The following is a 20,668-nucleotide window of genomic DNA, read 5'->3' on the forward strand; positions in this document are numbered from 1 at the left end:
GGGTAATTATGGGGCGCCTGAATGTGTGTGTGCAAAACAGACAGGAATGTTTGTAAGGCGTGTCTGCAATCCCGTCATATTAAGACAAAGGCCTGCCCATCTGTTTATCTCGCTACACGAACCCTTCAACTCAACGACACAGAAAACAAAGCCAAGCAAGCCAAATTGCAGCCAGTGCCATAGACAACTCCCGGATTCCTTCTGCTCTAATGTCATGTCAAAGGCCATTACAACCTCTGACCTCGATTATAGGCAGTGTGCTCTCTATAAGTCACTCTGTGACACTATAAGCAATGAAAAAGGTAAAATGTCAAAGTTGGGATATAACTCAATAGGTCAGACATAAGAAGGATGGGGCAGAGTGCTCAGACAATAACAGAATATAAACAGAAAACCAGTCACATCACGGACAACGACACCTTACTCCCAGACCAGCTAAACACCAAAACCATACATTTTCAGGCAGACCCTGGCGAAAGCCCACTCACATATACGTGGTCAGTGGGCATGCAGCATGTGAATTACGCAAGCACGACCTTGCGTAATTCACATGCTGTCGAACCACAGAAACCTCTGCACTGAAAGAGAGTTCCCAGTTATATTCAGTCCCTTTCCCAGTCAGTTGTCCCCTCTTACTTTAGATGTACACCACTGGTCCGGTAAAGCATGCCAAAGTAACCAAGCTAATGAGACAAGCAGAAGCCCTCTTACCCTGGACATCTAGAAGTACTTTGATAGGTGAGTCAAGGATTAATTCACCTCTGGCACAGCAGCCACTATGGACCCATTGTAATTTGCATCCCACCCTTCATTAGTACAGGAAAACACCATTGCCATGGCACTGTACATCGCCCTAACCCAAGATGTGAGAATGCTTATAGATGACAGCTTGTCAACACCACACCGTGGTTCCCTCAAAGCTAACCAGCAAGCTGGGTAACTTGGGTCTAAACCAGCACTGTGCAACTGGATCTAGACTACCTGACAGGCTGACCTCAGAGAGAAAGGTGGACACATTTTGGCATTAAGCAAAACCATATTAATAAACATGAATAAAGTAATTTTCCCCAAAATGAAACATCTTGGTCATCAGAATTAGCGTTAAAAATGCAGATGCATTTGTAATGAGCACAAGGGAATATAGAGGGCTGGCTTCAAGTGCAGAGCAGAGCAGATGTTTATGGAAATAATCCACAGGAGGAGACAGGAAGCAGGGTCAAGGGACAGGCAGAAGGTCATACACTGGGAATCCAAAAGGCAGGCAAAAGTAGAGAATGGGGCTAGACGAGGAGTCTGAGTCAAAGGTAAACTAGGCAAAAACAGGTCGGTACACAATTATCCAATAACTGTAGAAATTCCAGAAAGGGATTAGTATAGTTGCAGTGACAACAAACAATACCTCAGAAAGGAAAACACAAACTGAACTATACAGAGCAGGCAACTGGTGGCCCGCAGGCCGCATGCAGCCCCCACCCCCTATTTGTGCGGCCCTCAGATGAATTAATGTCTTGAAGACTGTTGTGATGTCTTGAAGTGTAGTGTGCTGATGTTCTTAATTTTTTCTGGAGCTGTACATTTATTTTTGCCAATGGGTAAAACACTACGTTAACTAGGTAGATAATCCTCTACGGAAACGAATGGTACGAACCTCATAAATTGAACAAATATTATCTGAGTTTTCACTCCTCCAGAATGGACTATGAGCTTGACTAAATCAATGGAGGCAAGAGGGAAACATTTCAGTCTGAAGAAGCCTAGTGCCTATTTGTGGACAGAGCATTAGAAATATTGTTTTATATTCAATCCAGAGCAGGTTTCTAAATTATTGATATAAATATAAACATATAGGCAAACATGATTACATCACCAAAAGCAATAAAATATTAGCTCTATACAGTCATATCAGTCTTAGTAACATTGCATCCAATATGATTATACTGTTAAACTCGAATTTGTCCTTCATTTAAGACATGTTTAGGACATGGATTTTAGAAGAGAGAATGGGAGAGAAAGTGAGAGAAAGACCAACAGACAGACAAGAACAAGATCCACAGAATGAAGCTAGTTTCGGGACATGCAGGGAGTCACAGACACAATGGTCCCCAAGACCACATCCGCATTCAAGGCTGCAAACTAAATCAATATTTTTTTCCATCCACATACAAAAACAGGCGACCACTAGGTAACTCTTCCACATTCATCCTATAAGTTAATGTGTCACTCTAAATCTACAATGACACTGATGGCACGTCACGGTTCATGCATAGGCTGATATCAATAATCACTAACAGAGTAATACCCTTGGCAAAGAGAGTGGAAGTGGCCAAGAAGGGGGAGGGGGCTCTGATTTATCGAGGCTGACCCCAATATGGAAAGCTATATTTATACAAGTGAACTATAAAAAACAGGAAAAATAAAGTAGGATCTACGCATTTTGACACATATTCTAATGTGTGACATACTTTTGGTAGTGGATTTATATGGTGCTTTGCAAAAGTTTTCAAACCCCAGACTAATTCTCAGATTTTACTGACCTAGAAATCATACATTGAAATTACATTTTGCTTAATATTTTATTTTAAAACACTGACACACAAAAATTGTAAGGTGGCATTTTCTTTTTATTGTGAACTATTTCTAAGAAAAATAAACTGCTAAAATATGCTGCTTGGTTAAGTATTCGATCCTTGTGCTATAGAAGATTCCAGTTCACAGATGAAAGAAATTGCCCTATAGGCCACCGTAACTTTACTATATGCCTCCACTTGTAAACAATTATAGCTGATGACCCAATTTCTCATAAAAACAAATGCACCGTTGGAAGGATCATTGATCAGGCTGTGAAACTAAAGGAAAATGAAAACCAAAGAGCATTCTACAGAAACGACAGTTTTTAGTTGATTTGGCAAAAGATGATAATCAAAGAAGAATATATAATTCTTGATGAGAACATTATATGTAAATAAAAATATACAATAAGCATAACACAACCATTGTTTTACAATCATATAGTGTGGGTTTGCTGAAATAGATTGGAAAGGGACATTTGTAACGTGGCTCCAGCACCATAGAAGATCCTTGGCTATGCACACACAACCATTGCTGTCATTTCTTTAGCCCGATTAGACTGATGCTAAAGGCAGCTTAAATGCATGGGGGAGACCAAGTTGTGTTGTTTCTTTGTCTCCGTGTTGCTATGTGGATATTGATACTGGGGTGATGCGGGTATAGATGTGTCTACTAGAGACAGGTGTTTTTTCCATGTTGCTACGTGGATTTTGGTACTGGGGTGAGGTCAGTGTAGATGTGTCTACTAGAGACAGGTGTTTTTTCCATGTTGCTACGTGGATTTTGGTACTGGGGTGAGGTCAGTGTAGATGTGTCTACTAGAGATGGGTGTTTTTTCCATGTTGCTACGTGGATTTTGGTACTGGGGTGAGGTCAGTGTACATGTGTCTACTAGAGATGGGTTTTTTTTCATGTTGCTACGTGGATTTTGGTACTGGGGTGAGGTCAGTGTAGATGTGTCTACTAGAGACGGGTGTTTTTTCCGTGTTGCTACGTGGATTTTGGTACTGGGGTGAGGTCAGTGTAGATGTGTCTACTAGAGATGGGTGTTTTTTCCATGTTGCTACGTGGATTTTGGTACTGGGGTGAGGTCAGTGTAGATGTGTCTACTAGAGATGGGTGTTTTTTCCATGTTGCTACGTGGATTTTGGTACTGGGGTGAGGTCAGTGTACATGTGTCTACTAGAGATGGGTTTTTTTTTCATGTTGCTACGTGGATTTTGGTACTGGGGTGAGGTCAGTGTAGATGTGTCTACTAGAGACGGGTGTTTTTTCCGTGTTGCTACGTGGATTTTGGTACTGGGGTGAGGTCAGTGTAGATGTGTCTACTAGAGATGGGTGTTTTTTCCATGTTGCTACGTGGATTTTGGTACTGGGGTGAGGTCAGTGTAGATGTGTCTACTAGAGATGGGTGTTTTTTCCATGTTGCTACGTGGATTTTGGTACTGGGGTGAGGTCAGTGTAGATGTGTCTACTAGAGACGGGTGTTTTCTTCGTGTTGCTACGTGGATTTTGGTACTGGGGTGAGGTCAGTGTAGATGTGTCTACTAGAGACGGGTGTTTTTTCCATGTTGCTACGTGGATTTTGGTACTGGGGTGAGGTCAGTGTACATGTGTCTACTAGAGACGGGTGTTTTTTTCGTGTTGCTACGTGGATTTTGGTACTGGGGTGAGGTCAGTGTAGATGTGTCTACTAGAGATGGGTGTTTTTTCCGTGTTGCTATGTGGATTTTTGTACTGGGGTGAGGTCAGTGTAGATGTGTCTACTAGAGATGGGTGTTTTTTCCATGTTGTTACGTGGATTTTGGTACTGGGGTGAGGTCAGTGTAGATGTGTCTACTAGAGATTTCCATGTTGCTACGTGGATTTTGGTACTAGGGTGAGGTCAGTGTAGATGTGTCTACTAGAGATGGTTTTTTTTCCATGTTGCTATGTGGATTTTGGTACTGGGGTGATGTCAGTGTACATGTGTCTACTAGAGATGGGTGTTTTTTCCATGTTGCTACGTGGATTTTGGTACTGGGGTGATGTCAGTGTACATGTGTCTACTAGAGATGGGTGTTTTTTCCATGTTGCTACGTGGATTTTGGTACTGGGGTGATGTCAGTGTACATGTGTCTACTAGAGATGGGTGTTTTTTTCTGTGTTGCTACGTGGATTTTGGTACTGGGGTGATGTCAGTGTACATGTGTCTACTAGAGATGGGTGTTTTTTCTGTGTTGCTACGTGGATTTTGGTACTGGGGTGATGTCAGTGTACATGTGTCTACTAGAGATGGGTGTTTTTTTCTGTGTTGCTACGTGGATTTTGGTACTGGGGTGATGTCAGTGTACATGTGTCTACTAGAGATGGGTGTTTATTTTAATCCGCCCACCAGTGAGACTCATATGACTTCGTTGTACAGATTATAACACTGCCCTTCTCCCAAGATACTACATCCCTACAATACACTATGGAGGCAGTAATACCGTTCCGTGGGGAGGCTTCTCATCAGCAGGGACTAGACGTCTTGTTAAAATTAAAGGAAGAATGGATGGAGCAAATTACAAGGAAACACTGCAGGAAAACCTTCTTCAGTTCCCTAATGTAGAGGGAATGTACAGTTTAGCAGGACAATGACACCAAATATAAGGCCAAAGCAACATTTCAGTGGCTCAAGAAACAGTAGGTTTATGTCCTACAGTTGCCAAGTTAAAGTCAAGATCTTAATCCCTTTGAGAATCTTTGACACTACTTGAAAACTGATGACCACCAACCTGATGCAAATCTTTCAAGAAATTTTGGGCAAAATCATTCCAACAAAGCTGGTACATAATTACCAAAAGTCTAGAAGCACAAAAAGTGTAGGATTAAAAAAAAAATTGTTTTCAAATAAAATATCAAATAACTAAATGTCAAGGCACCATTTGTAATTAATTGATCAGGGGTCTAAATACTTTTGCAAGATGCTATATTTCATATGGATTTAAAAAATCATTTTCATCTGTATTTTATAATTCCATGTGTTTCATCTTCCCTTGAATTAGTGAACTGTTTACTTGCTAACAGTGCATATTTTGACTGATCTACCAAGCAATTAGTTCCACTTGGTTTGACAAATATAAACAACAAACAAGTGTGAAGGAGTCATATAAAATTGAAAAAATATAAATTTAAAAAGAAATGGTTTATACTTGGATGTAAACAACATACAAGTACCAACAACATTGGTATTTTAAGTGCATTTAGAAAAAGCTTTTTAAATAGTTATTTATTTCAACATTTATTATTTCTTTGTAAAAATGAGTACTCACATAAGTACTCAAATACTAACATTATTTCAAATATTCTAATAACCACTTACATTCCTAGGAAGTATATTTAAAGGAGAGAGAGGCATGTTTTGAGGGAAGGAGGACAAGCAAAAGGAGAAGAGAATAGAAGGAATAGGCTCTGAGATAAGGAGGCTAAAGACAGTTCTAAAGAGAGAGGGAGGAATAAACCAAAATGCCAACCTGTTACATAGCCAGAGCAGTGTTTCTCAACCCAGAAGTCCAAATAGAAGAGGGCAGGAAATGTACAAGTATTAAGTAAAGTGGAAGTTACAGGTGGAATTTACTGATGTGCAGTAAAGGCAAATACAGTGCAAAATGGCAATTCAAAATGAGCAATGAATGCAAATAGGGGAGGGCAGAAAATGTCCAAGTATTAAGCATACAGTTTTTGTAAATATTTGAACACTGAAGAAATGACACTTTGCTACAATGTAAAGTAGTGAGTGTACAGTTTGTATAACAGTGTACATTTGCTGTCCCCTCAAAATAACACAACACACACAGCCATTAATGCCTAAACCGCTGGCAACAAAAGTGAGTACACACCTAAGTGAAAATGTCCAAATTGGGCCCAAATAGCCATTTTCCCTCCCCGGTGTCATGTGACTCATTAGTGTTACAAGGTCTCAGGTGTGAATGGGGAGTAGGAGTGTTAAATTTGGTGTCATCGCTCTCACACTCCCTCATACTGGTCACTGGAAGTTCAGCATGGCACCTCATGGAAAAGAACTCTCTGAGGATCTGAAAAAAATAATTGTTGCTCTACATAAAGATGGCATAGGCTATAAGACAATTGCCAAGACCCTGAAACTGAGCTGCAGCACAGTGACCAAGACCATACAGCGGTTTAACAGGACAGGTTCCACTCAGAACAGCTCTCGCCATGGTCGACCAAAGAAGTTGAGTGCACATGCTCAGAGTCATATCCACAGGTTGTCTTTGGGAAATAGATGTATGAGTCCTGCCAGCATTGCTGCAGAGGTTGAAGGGTTGGGGGGTCAGCCTGTCAGTGCTCAGACCATACGCCGCACACTGCATCAAATTGGTCTGCATGGCTGTCCCAGAAGGAAGACTCATCTAAAGATGATGTACAAGAAAGCCTGCAAACAGTTTGCTGAAGACAAGCAGACTAAGGACATGGATTACTGGAACCATGTCCTGTGGTCTGAAGAGACCAACATAAACTTATTTGGTTCAGATGGTGTCAAGCGTGTTTGGAGGCAACCAGGTGAGGAGTACAAAGACAAGTGTGTCTTGCCTACAGTCAAGCATGGTGGTGGAAGTGTCATGGTCTGAGGCTGCACTGTTATAAAAGCTGTACACTCACTACTTTACATTGTAGCAAAGTGTAATTTCCTCAGTGTTGTCACATGAAAAGATATAATCAAATATTTACAAAAATGTGAGGGGTGTACTCACTTCTGTGAGATTCTGTGTATGTATGTGCAAGTGGGAATTAATAGTTGTGCGATGAGGCAAATGCAAGTACTTAATGGCAATTCTGACTGTGCACTCAAGCAGGTTGGTGGTGTAGGTATGTCTGTGCAACTGACGTAGGGAGGGAGGGACCTGACAAATCATGTTACAGAGACAGACACGATTCATGTGAGCAAATGAGAAAATGCCAAAGACAGGCAGTTTTCTATCTCAAGGAGCCCACTGCATTCACAACTCACACGCAGATTAGCTGCAGAAACCTAGGGCAATTTCTGAATAGAACCTGCACACACTCCTTAAAAAAACATACATACGCAGACGCAATAGCTGATTAAAAATGTTGGTTGGCACTCGCTCAGCTGTCAAAACCAGTAATTGGCTGTGTTCAGCACAAGCAACTCTCATGAGTTCTTGTCTTTTCCACGGCTGATTCGCAACCTGTCATTACGCAACCTATCATATTGTCATATTGCCAGACTGTCACTGTAAACAAGAATTCGTTTTTCATTGACTTGCCTGGGAAAATAACGGTATAAATCCATTACTAAATAAATAAATACCAGGAAAGGAAAACCATGTTTGGGCAAGCGAGACAGAGAGTCAGACAGAAATGTTTACCCATCTCAACTGTGGCTTAGAATTCTCTAGCTCTGCCACTAAACAGTACATCAGCCAGTAGCAGAATTTTCAGACAGAGGATGAGGACATTTTGCAATTACAAACCACAAAGACATGGTTCTTACTTAACAAAACACCACCACTTTATAGTTTCATGGACCCTTTAGCAGCAGGTGCAGCAGCACCAAGACAAGCTTAACTATATGACACAGCCAAAGACAGTGTGAGTGGGGGAGGCCAACTTAACCCCCCCAGAGGCCAATTCATACATAGATCTCTGCTGAAACATAGGAGATGTAAATTGTTTCCAGCGTTTTTGGCTTTCCGCCCCCTCTCTCTTCTGACTAATTGGTACTTACAGTGGTCTGACAATGGCCTTTCTCTCCCTCCCATGGGATCCGGTCAGTCCAAAACACACACACACACAGACAACGCTCCACTCCTTGCACATGAGATCAGACAGACAATCTGCTCAAAAACACCTCGAAGGACAAAAAAACACTGCACATGGTTCCCCTTATTCATTCGGTCTGTTACTTCCAGCATGCTCACCACTGCCAATGCAGCCTTTCTCTTCCTTCAGCCCATCACTCATCCTCTCCTTCTCTCCACCATCAGAGAAGAGCAACTCCGTGATTAGTGGGAGCAGACAGAAAGTCATTTCCGGCAGGGAAAGTCATTTATACACCCCTGGGTGGTACCATAGTGTCAACGCCCAATAATTGAGAGGTTTTTCTTTGCAACAGGCTTACACTCTGGACAATACCAGACAGGCATTTCTGTTAATGCCTGTAATTTGACCCAGGTTATCCCTCAATTAACCAGAGTGTATACTGATCATTTTGGATCTGTGTCGTCCACTAGTATTGATTTTATCTCCAGTAATGTAGTATAGCTTTGTTCCAAAGTTCCCATTGGTTGTAGTCTCCATATAAATGTGTCAATGAGGTAGACAGCATGAATTCATTTACTAGAGATCATACAAGGTTTAAGGTATAAAAGAGGTATGCTCTTCTGAGAACCCAGACGCAGTATTTATACAATTAGTACTTCCACCTGTTGAAAAGTTTACAATGAAAAATGTTTATTAGCAAACTGATTTTTGTAGAAATGTATCTGATTGAGAAATAAGGGAATAAATGTATAAGAAATTATATTACCTGAACCTGATTAATGAAATTACAAAATAAGGAACAACATGTAGAAACTTTAAATATATTATGGAAAAGCAAATGAATCTCTATTTTTCATTGAAGTGGATGAGTTGTTTATAACAAAACCTTTAGATATTGCCAATAAACACAATGACTATTTCATGGTGACAGACTGAAAAGTAAAATGATACAGTGAACCATCTGTTTTTTTTTTTTATATAAAGGATCAAATAATTATCAATAATTAAAGAGAAGGATTTCTGTTTTCACTAAACAAAGATAAGCCAGGCATATACAACTTAGATAGACAACCTTGAGATAGGAATGTATTGTAAATGGTAGCAGACAGTTTTCCCACCCGCTATGCCAAGTCTTTAAGGAGTGTGACAACACTGGCAAGGTAGCTAAAGTAACTCCACTTTCTAAAAATATAAAAGTACTCTTGGTTGGTTTTAATAGCTGCCCAAACAATTCTTAGTATTTAATCAATACAATGCCCTTTTTCAAGCAGTTTACCACTGACTTTCTGCATGCATACTCAGAAGGAAAGAGCACACAACCTGTACTAACTACAATGACTGATCGTTGGCCTAATGAAAGGATAATATGGTGATGGATTAAGTTTTATGTTAGGTTTCAATGCAGCCCGTAATGTTACTGATAAAAACGTGCCATTGAAATGAACACACTTACAGGGCCCTAGGTGTGTTGAAGCAGTTTATGTCATTGTCTCCAGTGCATATAAAGGGTAAATGTACCTATTAAGCCCACATACCCTTAAAGCCCACTAACATCTTTCAATTTAAATCAAAAAGAGAAAAATAGCATTTTTGTGATGTTTAATGTATATACCAATACTAATGCTTGTTACATGTAACATATTATTTTATGCAAGATCAGCCATTTTAAGTTGTAGAAAGTGTGTCGACGTGCTACTCCTTCCAGACAGTCCATTTTAAAGTTGCAGAAATACTCTAGTGTGAATATAATTTTTTGTAGAAATGTATATGTAAATGTATCAGATAATTACATTTTTCATATAGTTTCTGGGATATTTTGTGTAAATTCTCATATTTAAAGTTTAAAGGGATAGTTGGTAGCTAGCAAAGGCTAAGTGGTTGTTCCAGGTTGTTAACAGTTGTTACGGCAAAACCTGAAAAAACACAGATCAATACCATTGTGGACAAAACTGACCGGTAAACATAGGAAGTATCAGTTAAGTTGAAAAAAATTATTTATATAGCAACAATGAAAACATTATTTCGAGGAAGGTAACATGGACAGGTTCTTTGAGGTAAACATCACCACTAGTAAAGAACAAATCAAGGTGTTATTTCGCCCAAATATGAATCTTGGACAAACTTTAAGTATTAAATTGTTTTCTTTTATACGGTCAAACATTTATATTTGGGTAAAATAACACTTACCTTGAGAAAATATGGGTTTAATAAGATAGCACTCATGCCAATACACTAGCTGCATAGCTTAGAGCCCTTTAACACAATTCTGGACCTCAAAGCCAGTTCCACACTAGATTTCTTTTCCACCATTTTTTTTATTGGAACTACTGTATGGACCGATCCAGTACTGGCCTCGGAAAATTGTCCAATACTGCCCAAAAATACAGAATTGGTTATCACAAACAGCAGGTCTATGTAATGTGCCAAATCCACAAAAAGGATTGTAATAACAATGTGTGGAAAACAAGTTGTATAGCTGTTGATGATGGGCAGGTTGGAAACATGCCAGCTATGCCTAGGGAACTCAATAACAATTAGAATTAAACAACTATGTCTGCCGTCTGGAATGACATTACACTTGAAACGGTGACTAGTAAAACAAGCAGTTGCAAATGTTTGTCTAAATAGAGTTTTGCTTATATATTCTTTTTAACTCTCACTATGTAGTTGTCAGGTGCCATGACACAAGAATTTCATTGTGCAGTATGTGTTGTTTGGTGCATTTGACAAAAATATGTGTTTCAAGGGGTAACAGAAGAGAAGCTTAAGCTCGCTAGCTAACTAGGGTTACAAATTTGAAGACTTATTCCTATTTGACTGTCAATCTTATAAAAAGTTAAAAAATGTTTGCTTTGACAGAAAACCTCCAATGAGTTTATTTAACAGTGGGCAAATGTTACACCATGTAGATATATATACTGTATATGAGTTTAAAAGAGAAAACAGTATATTTTAAAACAGAAAGAGTCAAAAGATCAATAAAAAATAAGGTATTTTAACCTATATTTATAAGGAACAAAAACAATCGGACTCACCATCTTTGGATAAGTATCACATTTAAATGAGTGGCCAACAATTCACTCTGCAGATTTTAGGCTTATTGCCTTCATTGCACATCTAGAACTGACATTTGTACTTGTATTTTTCAGATGTTACATGTACATGTACAGGAACCTCATTGCTGCTACCCCTGCATTTCAGTTGCATATGCTACCTTGCACCTTCAGTTTCCCCTGTTTGCACATTTAGAATTGCCATTTGTATTTGCATTTGCCTCATTGCACATCTATTCATCCTACTTGTAACATTATACTTAGTACTTTTACATTTTCTGCTCTCTTTTATTTGCTTTCATTGCACATTTAGAATTGCCATTTGTACTTGCATTTGCCTTCATATCTACACATCCCACTTGTAACACATTATACTTGGACATTTTCTGCCCTCTTCTATTTGCACTTCTGGTTATATGCTAACTGCATTTCGTTGTACTATACTGGTACTTGTTCAATAACAATAAAGTTGAATCTAATCTATAGCTTACTATGAATTGTTTACACAACCATGTTTTTAAAACTTAAACCAACTATTAAATGTCTATATTCACCACAAGTGCTTTCATTGTGTCTTATTACTATTATTGAAATTACATAGTTATGTTTACATTTATATATTTGGGGGTTCCTCACCCAAAATGTTTCTTCTCAACTTTTTTGGAAAGGAAAGAAAAAGGTGCAGTGGTCTCTCAAAGCAAATACACTTTTGTTTTCTATATATCAATGCTTGAACCACTTGAACCTCTAGTGTTACATATTGACAAAAGATATTGAATGAAATCACATGGACTCTGAGATAAAGTTGGTAACGTTAGTTAACTCTTCTTCCTCCATTTGTACACTCAATGTAATGACGTCATACCCATAGTCGAAACGTGTGTCAAACCAGGATGTCCCCCAAACTGACCAATGGCAAACATCAATGGGCGCAACTTAATATTCAGGAACCCCCATTTAAACTGACCAATGGTGAACATCAGTGGGCATAACTTAATGTTAAGTGGGAGTAACTTAACATTCAGGAACCCCCATATTAAGTAACGTCCCAACCAGCGTTGTACAGATATACCTTATTGAAACAGCCCGCGTTGATCAAATTAACTGCCGTCGATCAAATTCTTATAGACTTATTCGATCTTCGATTAATCATTAACATCTATATAGCTCCCCTCCAAGAACTGCCACCTTAACGTGGTGGAGGGGTTTGAGTACCCGAGTGACCCTAGGAGCTATGTTGTCTGGGGCTATATGCCCCTGGTAGGGTCTCCCAAGGCAAACAGGTCTTAGGCGACGGGTCAGACTAAGAGCGGTTCAAAACCCCCTTAACCCTTGGTAGCCTATGGGGCTTTCGGCCGGATTTCACTACTGGGACATTTTGGGTCCTAGATTCATTTCTGTAACAGATACAACCTATTATGATGTATCCTGGTAATAGCAACCCCTCTGGCTACAATAAAAACACATAAAAACAGACTTCTGGGTCACAATTTATAAAACTCATCTGTTTGAAAGGCAAAAAAAAATTTTCGGAAAACATTTCTGCCATTCAGCATCAAGATTTTTTTTTTAAAGCATTATGAGATTTTGTGTCAATGGTAATTCCTCATATTTTCATGCCTTTAATATCAAATTACACTGTAATTGGGTTGAAAATAATGAAATAATTATATACAAGAAGGTAAAAAATATAGGCACCCCCAAAAAATTTGGTTCTTCAACCTAGAAATGAAACACTATAACATAAAAGATAAAAACCCAGTATGGCGCAGCCGGGGCCCCACCCTGGAGCCAGGCCCGGGGTTGGGGCTCGTATGCGAGCGCCTGGTGGCCGGGCCTTCCACCATGGGGTCCGGCCAGGCTCAGCCCGAACAGGGCGATGTGGGGCCGCCTTCCCGTGGGCTCACCACCCACAGGAGGGACCATAAGGGGCTGGTGCGAAGAGGATCGGGCGGCAGTCAAAGGCAGGGGCCTAGACAACCCGATCTCTGGACACGGGAACTGGCTCTAGGGACGTGGAATGTCACCTCGCTGGCGGGGAAGGAGCCTGAGTTAGTGCGTGAGGTTGAGAGGTTCCGATTAGAGGTAGTCGGGATCACCTCTACGCACGGCTTGGGCTCTGGAACCACACTCCTTGAGAGAGGATGGACTCTTCACCACTCTGGAGTTGCCCATGGTGAGAGGCGGCGGGCTGGTGTGGGTTTGCTTATAGCTCCCCAGCTCTGCCGCCATGTGTTGGAGTTTACCCCGGTGAACGAGAGGGTCATTTCCCTGCGCCTACGGGTCGGAGATGGGTCTCTCACTGTTGTTTATGCCTACGGGCCGAACGGCAGTGCAGAGTACCCGACCTTCTTGGAGTCTCTGGGAGGGGTACTGGAAAGTGCTCCGACTGGGGACTCTATCGTTCTACTGGGGGACTTCAACGCCCACGTGGGCAACGACAGTGACACCTGGAGGGGCGTGATTGGGAGGAACGGCCCCCCTGATCTGAACCCGAGTGGTGTTCAGTTATTGGACTTCTGTGCTAGTCACAGTTTGTCCATAACGAACACCATGTTCAAGCATAAGGGTGTCCATCAGTGCACGTGGCACCAGGACACCCTAGGCCGCAGGTCGATGATCGACTTTGTTGTCGTCTCATCTGACCTGCGGTCGTATGTCTTGGACACTCGGGTGAAGAGAGGGGCGGAGCTGTCAACTGATCACCACCTGGTGGTGAGTTGGATCCGATGGCGGGGGAAGAAGCTGGACAGACTCGGCAGGCCCAAGCGTACTGTAAGGGTCTGCTGGGAACGTCTGGCCGAGTCTCCTGTCAGAGAGATCTTCAACTCCCACCTCCGGCAGAGCTTCGACTGGATCCCGAGGGAGGCTGGAGATATTGAGTCCGAGTGGACCATGTTCTCCACCGCCATTGTCGAAGCGGCCGCTCGGAGCTGTGGCCGTAAGGTCTCCGGTGCCTGTCGAGGCGGCAATCCCCGAACCCGGTGGTGGACACCAGAAGTAAGGGATGCCGTCAAGCTGAAGAAGGAGTCCTATCAGGCCTGGTTGGCTTGTGGGACTCCTGAGGCAGCTGACGGGTACCGACAGGCCAAGCGGGCTGCAGCCCGGGTGGTTGTGGAGGCAAAAACTCGGGCCTGGGAGGGGTTCGGTGAGGCCATGGAGAAGGACTATCGGCTGGCCTCGAAGAGATTCTGGCAAACCATCCGGTGCCTCAGGAGAGGGAAACAGTGCCCTACCAACGCTGTTAACAATAGAGGTGGGCAGCTGTTGACCTCAACTGAGGATGTCGTCGGGCGGTGGAAGGAGTACTTCGAGGATCTCCTCAATCCCGCTGTCACGTCTTCCATTGAGGAAGCAGAGGATGAGGGCTCAGAGGTGGACTCGTCCATCACCCGGGCTGAAGTCACAGAGGTGGTCAAGAAACTCCTCGGTGGCAAGGCACCGGGGGTGGATGAGATCCGCCCTGAGTACCTCAAGTCTCTGGATGTTGTGGGGCTGTCTTGGTGGACACGCCTGTGCAACATCGCGTGGCGGTCGGGGACATTGCCTCTGGGATGGCAGACCGGGGTGGTGGTCCCTCTTTTTAAGAAGGGGGACCGGAGGGTGTGTTCCAACTATAGGGGGATCACACTTCTCAGCCTCCCCGGGAAAGTCTATGCCAGGGTTCTGGAGAGGAGAATACGGCCGATAGTAGAACCTCGGATTCAGGAGGAACAGTGTGGTTTTCGTCCGGGCCGTGGAACACTGGACCAGCTCTATACCCTCTACGGGGTGTTGGAGGGTTCATGGGAGTTTGCCCAACCAATCCACATGTGTTTTGTGGATTTGGAGAAGGCATTCGACTGTGTCCCTCGCGGCATCTTGTGGAGGGTGCTTTGGGAATATGGGGTCCTGGGTCCTTTGCTAAGGGCTGTCAGGTCCCTGTACAACCGAACCAGGAGCTTGGTCCGCATTGCCGGCAGTAAGTCAGACTTGTTCCCAGTGCATGTTGGACTCCGGCAGGGCTGCCCTTTGTCACCGGTTCTGTTCATAATTTTTATGGACAGAATTTCTAGGCGCAGCCAGGGGCCGGAGGGTGTCAGGTTTGGGGACCACACAATTTCGTCTCTGCTCTTTGCAGATGATGTTGTCGTGTTGGCCCCTACTAACCAGGACCTTCAGCATGCACTGGGACGGTTTGCAGCCGAGTGTGAAGCGGTGGGGATGAAAATCAGTACCTCCAAATCTGAGGCCATGGTCCTCAGTCGGAAAAGGGTGGCTTGCCCACTTCAGGTTGGTGGAGAGTGCCTGCCTCAAGTGGAGGAGTTTAAGTATCTAGGGGTCCTGTTCACGAGTGAGGGAAGGAAGGAACGGGAGATTGACAGACGGATCGATGCAGCTTCTGCAGTAATGCGGTTGATGTATCGGTCTGTCGTGGTGAAGAAAGAGCTGAGCCGCAAGGCGAAGCTCTCGATTTACCGGTCAATCTACGTTCCTACTCTCACCTATGGTCATGAGCTTTGGGTCATGACCGAAAGGACAAGATCCCGGATACAGGCGGCCGAAATGAGCCGCAGGGTGGCTGGGCGATCCCTTAGAGATAGGGTGAGAAGCTCGGTCACCCGGGAGGAGCTCAGAGTAGAGCCGCTGCTCCTCCACATCGAGAGGGGTCAGCTGAGGTGGCTTGGGCATCTGTTTCGGATGCCTCCGGAACGCCTTCCTGGGAAGGTGTTCCGGTCCCGTCCCACCGGGAGGAGACCCCGGGGAAGACCTAGGACACGCTGGAGGGACTATGTCTCCCGGCTGGCCTGGGAACGCCTCGGTGTCCCCCCGGAAGAGCTGGAGGAAGTGTCTGGGGAGAGGGAAGTCTGGGCATCCCTGCTTAGACTGCTGCCCCCGCGACCCGGCCCCGGATAAGCGGAAGAAGATGGATGGATGGATCCATATAGCTGTTGAAGTGTATGCTTGTTATGTTTAGACAGCAAAAGACCACCTGTTTATCCGTACACAGGAAGTTGCTTTCATTCAAAGCGCGACAGTAAATAGCCAATGGGCTTATGTGTATTCTGTCCGGCGATGTCTATAGAGGAGAGGACAATCGGACGTTTCTCTGAGATTGAGTAAGATGAGATTGAGTTTGTAAGGCATTGTGTATGAAGACCACGTCTGTAACCTGATGAACAAGACTATCAAATACTGTAATAAATAAATGAATTGCTCTCTTCCTTGATGACCAGGTACGCAATCATTATTTCAACCACTATACAAAACGGCTGATTTCTAATATAGCTAATGCTAGCTAAGTTGGCTAACAGTGGCTGATGCTAGCTAACGCCAACTAGTAAACACTAGGCCAATTGAAAATGCAACACTCCAGTTCAACCATGAATGGTTCAATATCACAATGAAAGATCACTGTGAAAAATGTATCCTTCAAATCATGATGACAAGCCATTGTGCTGTATATTGCAATATTTGCCAGCTAGCAGTATCCAGTCTACTGCAGACTTAAAGAAACCGCCAACTGGAGAGGAATGGGATGGACTATGGCAGTGCAGAAAGATACGGCTTTAGAGTTGTAGTCTTTTAGAAAAAGGAAAAACATTGACACCTTGTACATTTATCAATATATCTGCTAAGAGGAACAATGCTGAAAGTCATCCGATGGCTCCATCAGTCAAGACATGATCACACACCAACCAAGGACCCATAGGGTGAAGTGCCCCTTGAAACATTAAATCTGGAGGCTTATTTGGGACACCCATTCATTTTAAGGATACACTTGGATCTCATTAAACATAGTCCAGACTTTTCATATATTTTTTTAATATCTTGAACTGACAAAGAAATTATGCAAGTAAATTTATAAAACATCAAATGAAAAATTAACCATTTATTTTATCATTGCTTTGATGTGAAAAAAAGTCCAACATGAGTTCAAATCTATCCCAATGTCATTGCACTTTCAGGGAAATGTATCAATTAAAAAGTAATAATATGAAAAACGTTTATTTTTCTGGCTCCATAATCCATAGAAAAGTTAGGATTTTAAATCAGACAACAACCCAGTTTAAACTATGAATTATCAGGATTTACTTGAGGGAGGTTATGTGTGTTTTAATGGGTTTCAACATATAGAATTAACAACACTTGTTATCCATATTCCCAGGGTGCGGATAATACTGCATCAATGTCTTGACAAGTGTTTCTGGTGAGGTGTGTTCTATCAAATCAATCTGGATTCTAGGCTTCGCATATGCATTAGAAGTTTGTTATTGGTGTCAGTCAACATGAGGAACAAATTTCAATGACAGTCAAAGAAACCACTCTTGGCTGAAATTCTGATGCTTACAAAAACAACACTGAAACATAATTAAAAAGAAAGCACTGGTGACTTCAGCAATTGCAGATGGCCAGGACTGAAGATTGCCCACCATAATGAAGAAAATTAACCAAACCACTGTCTGACCGATAACCAATACTCTGTAGGATGTATGCATGGATTTGTCAGCCACTACCATCCGTTGTGGCTCTGCAGAATAAATCTAATTATATGTCTTCAATTTGCTGAAGATGATACTTAGGGCAGAAGACCTCAAAAATTACAACTGAAGGAGGCTGCAGTACAGGCCTGGCAGAGCATCGCCAGAGAAGATAATCAAGGAACTGTCTAAGATAGCACACATTTGGAGGGTATCTAAAAGTGTAGTTATTCTACATGAAACCAAAATGTACACAAATACCCTCAAATATGTCACTGTACCTTAGCCTTATAAGGGAGAGCACATGCAGAACTTCTAGAATGCACCAAAAAAATGCTTTAATGTCCCAGTAATTACCAACCGTAAAACGTGGCCAGAAGAGGACTGGTCACCCCTCAGAGCCTGGGTCCTCTCTAGGTTTATTCTTAAATTTCAGCCTTCTTAAGGAGTTTTTCCTAGCCACTGAAATTCAACACTACTGTTGTTTGCTCCTTGGGGTTTAAGGCCGGGTGTTATGTAAAAGCACTTTGTGACAACTGCTGAGGTAAAAAGGGCTTTATAAATAAATTTGATTGATTAATTGGCAGTGGCATTATGTTTTGGGGCTGCTGCTGCCTCAGGGCCTGGCCAACTTGCCATCATTAAGTCAACCATGAATTCCATATTGTCCCTGAGTATTCTTCAGAAAAATTTGAGATCATCTGTCAAGAAGCTGATGCGGTATAGAACATGGATATTGCAAAAGGACAATGGTCCAAAACATGTAAGCAAAGCTACAACGGGAAGGGCTCAAAAAGATTAACTGCATGCAAATGGCTAGATTAAGTTCTCAGCCAAAAGAGGCAACACCATCTACAGATGCTAGAGGTGTACCTATTTTTACTGCACTATGAAATTGCGTTTCCGTTGATTTTTCATTAATACATTAATAATCACAAATCAACAAATTATGAAACTGATGAAAATTAAATGTCAATGTTCTAGGCGGTGTACATACTTTCTTACATGACTGTATGTGCTATTGTCTTTAACTGCTCTGTATTCTGTTATATGCTTGATTTTTCATAGGGATCCAATACATTGTTGCTCTTGCATGTGCAATAGCTAATGGGGATCCTAACGAAACTCCAGAGAAGAGAACGGGACAGGGCAACACCCTTTAGGTGAGCTCGGCATCGATTTTGATTGATTGATAAGAAAGCCATCCATGTATGAATACTGAGTGCTTAACATACTTGAGCCATAAATCAGTGTATGTCTCAGTCTAGCCTCATCCCACCTCAGCACCAGAAATATTGACGATAGTTGCGCAGCTTAACTCCCTTGGTAACACGAGTTGCGGAGCTGGCAAACTGTAAATTATATCGGAGGATCCAAACCCAAGAGGATAAAAATTCTCTCCTCAGCTCAGGTGCTGAACCAACCCCATCCCACTATGGAACCCAGAAGACCTAGAACACACCACACACAGCTCTCAATCAGGTTCCTTGAAAGCTACCTGCGCCTATTCCACTGGCCTAAAAAGGAAGCTCTGTGGGAATTATTTACCAATTCGATACTCAACGTCATTATATTGACATATTCTTAACTAACCGATTCCGGATAAGGAATTTATGTCAATATTAACCTAAGTAAGGTAAAGCACGATACTGCCAGGTGAATATGGTTGGAAGGAGTCCGGAAAGCTCTCTTCAACCTCTTCTCGCGATGAACTGGGTAATTATGACTCCGTAATTGTTAACAAAATTCAGACAACGCCTCAATTATCTGCGCTGGATATTTGGCTTATGCCTGTGAATAGACAATGGAAACCAAATCTTTACTTTCCCTGATACCAGGAGATCGTTTAGACCATTCCTGCATAACCTAGTTTAGAGGACCTACTGTAGACAGTTATTTTATTTTTTATTGTAACCTCCAGCAGTTTTGTGAACATAATCCAAGTTTCTCACTAAAGCATATTTTTCCATGTCTAGTGCTCTGGCAACTGTTGCTTGGTTCAATTTTTCTTCGACATTGAGCTCATTTATAAGGGATAACTATGATTTTCCATAAAACATGGTCAGTGGTTTTCCCAAATATAATTGGCACTGTCCCCATCGCTTCTTCGATTGCTTCATAAGCTAATACACAAATAAGTGTCAACTCACGTGTCTAAGTTCTTGCGTGCGGTCTTTCATGGTCACTTATGTTACACCTGTCCGCCACCTTCAGTGATATACACTCCGTAATTATGATGATAGTTTCCCAGCTTAATTAGATATTTTCTTTCAACAAAACGGCGGCAAACAGCGGAAGCGAGCAAATGAGTCCAACGGCCGAGTGCGCGCAGCAATCCGCTTGATAGCAAACGAGCGTGATTTCCACACCAGTGTTTTGGAAGGTGGGACCACCTTGTAACGGGTGACGCGCATGAGGTGAAGCGAGGCCACCCGCTTTTAACCCATTAATTCCCAGCGTGTATTTCACCAAATTATAACATCAAAACGGATTAAATTCCAACATCTCATTGGATATAAGTAGACCTGAAAGAAAAAAGGCGAAATGAATGGGCTGTATTGGATCGTTGGTTGGTAGCCTAGAAAAGGACGATAACGCCTAAGAGATCTTGATTTTGGGGATGTCGTTTCTAAAGAAAACGATATGTTGTGAAAGAGCGGCATCTACTGGTTATACAGGTATAGTGTTTATTGTTGTCTCCGAGCCCCGCAAGCATCTATGAACACCCCTCGCTTGATACCAGTTTAGCTCAGATACCACTTTATCAATCGATAATAATTATAGTTACACATTCTTGAACAAACGAGACAACCGTGCATTATG

General features: G+C 42.3%; 1 protein-coding gene across 6 annotated transcripts in view; it reads right to left on the bottom strand.

The window, feature by feature from the left end:
* LOC105005600 (syntaxin-1A) overlaps nt 1-20,431 on the bottom strand; it is a 152,362-nt gene extending 131,931 nt beyond the window's left edge. For 4 of the 6 annotated variants that reach the window (XM_010870364.3, XM_020049346.2, XM_020049343.2 and 1 more), the window contains exon 1: nt 19,996-20,431. In XM_010870364.3, the coding sequence (XP_010868666.1) occupies nt 19,996-20,025 (30 nt within the window). In that variant the 5' untranslated portion in view covers nt 20,026-20,431. The remainder of the gene's footprint in view (nt 1-19,995) is intronic. The other 2 variants (XM_010867474.3, XM_020049347.2) reach the window with 2 other exon arrangements.
* Nucleotides 20,432-20,668: the final 237 nt, after the last annotated feature.

The sequence above is a fragment of the Esox lucius genome, chromosome 1 (genome assembly GCF_011004845.1).
Source record: "Esox lucius isolate fEsoLuc1 chromosome 1, fEsoLuc1.pri, whole genome shotgun sequence".
Classification (NCBI taxonomy): Eukaryota; Metazoa; Chordata; class Actinopteri; order Esociformes; family Esocidae; genus Esox; species Esox lucius.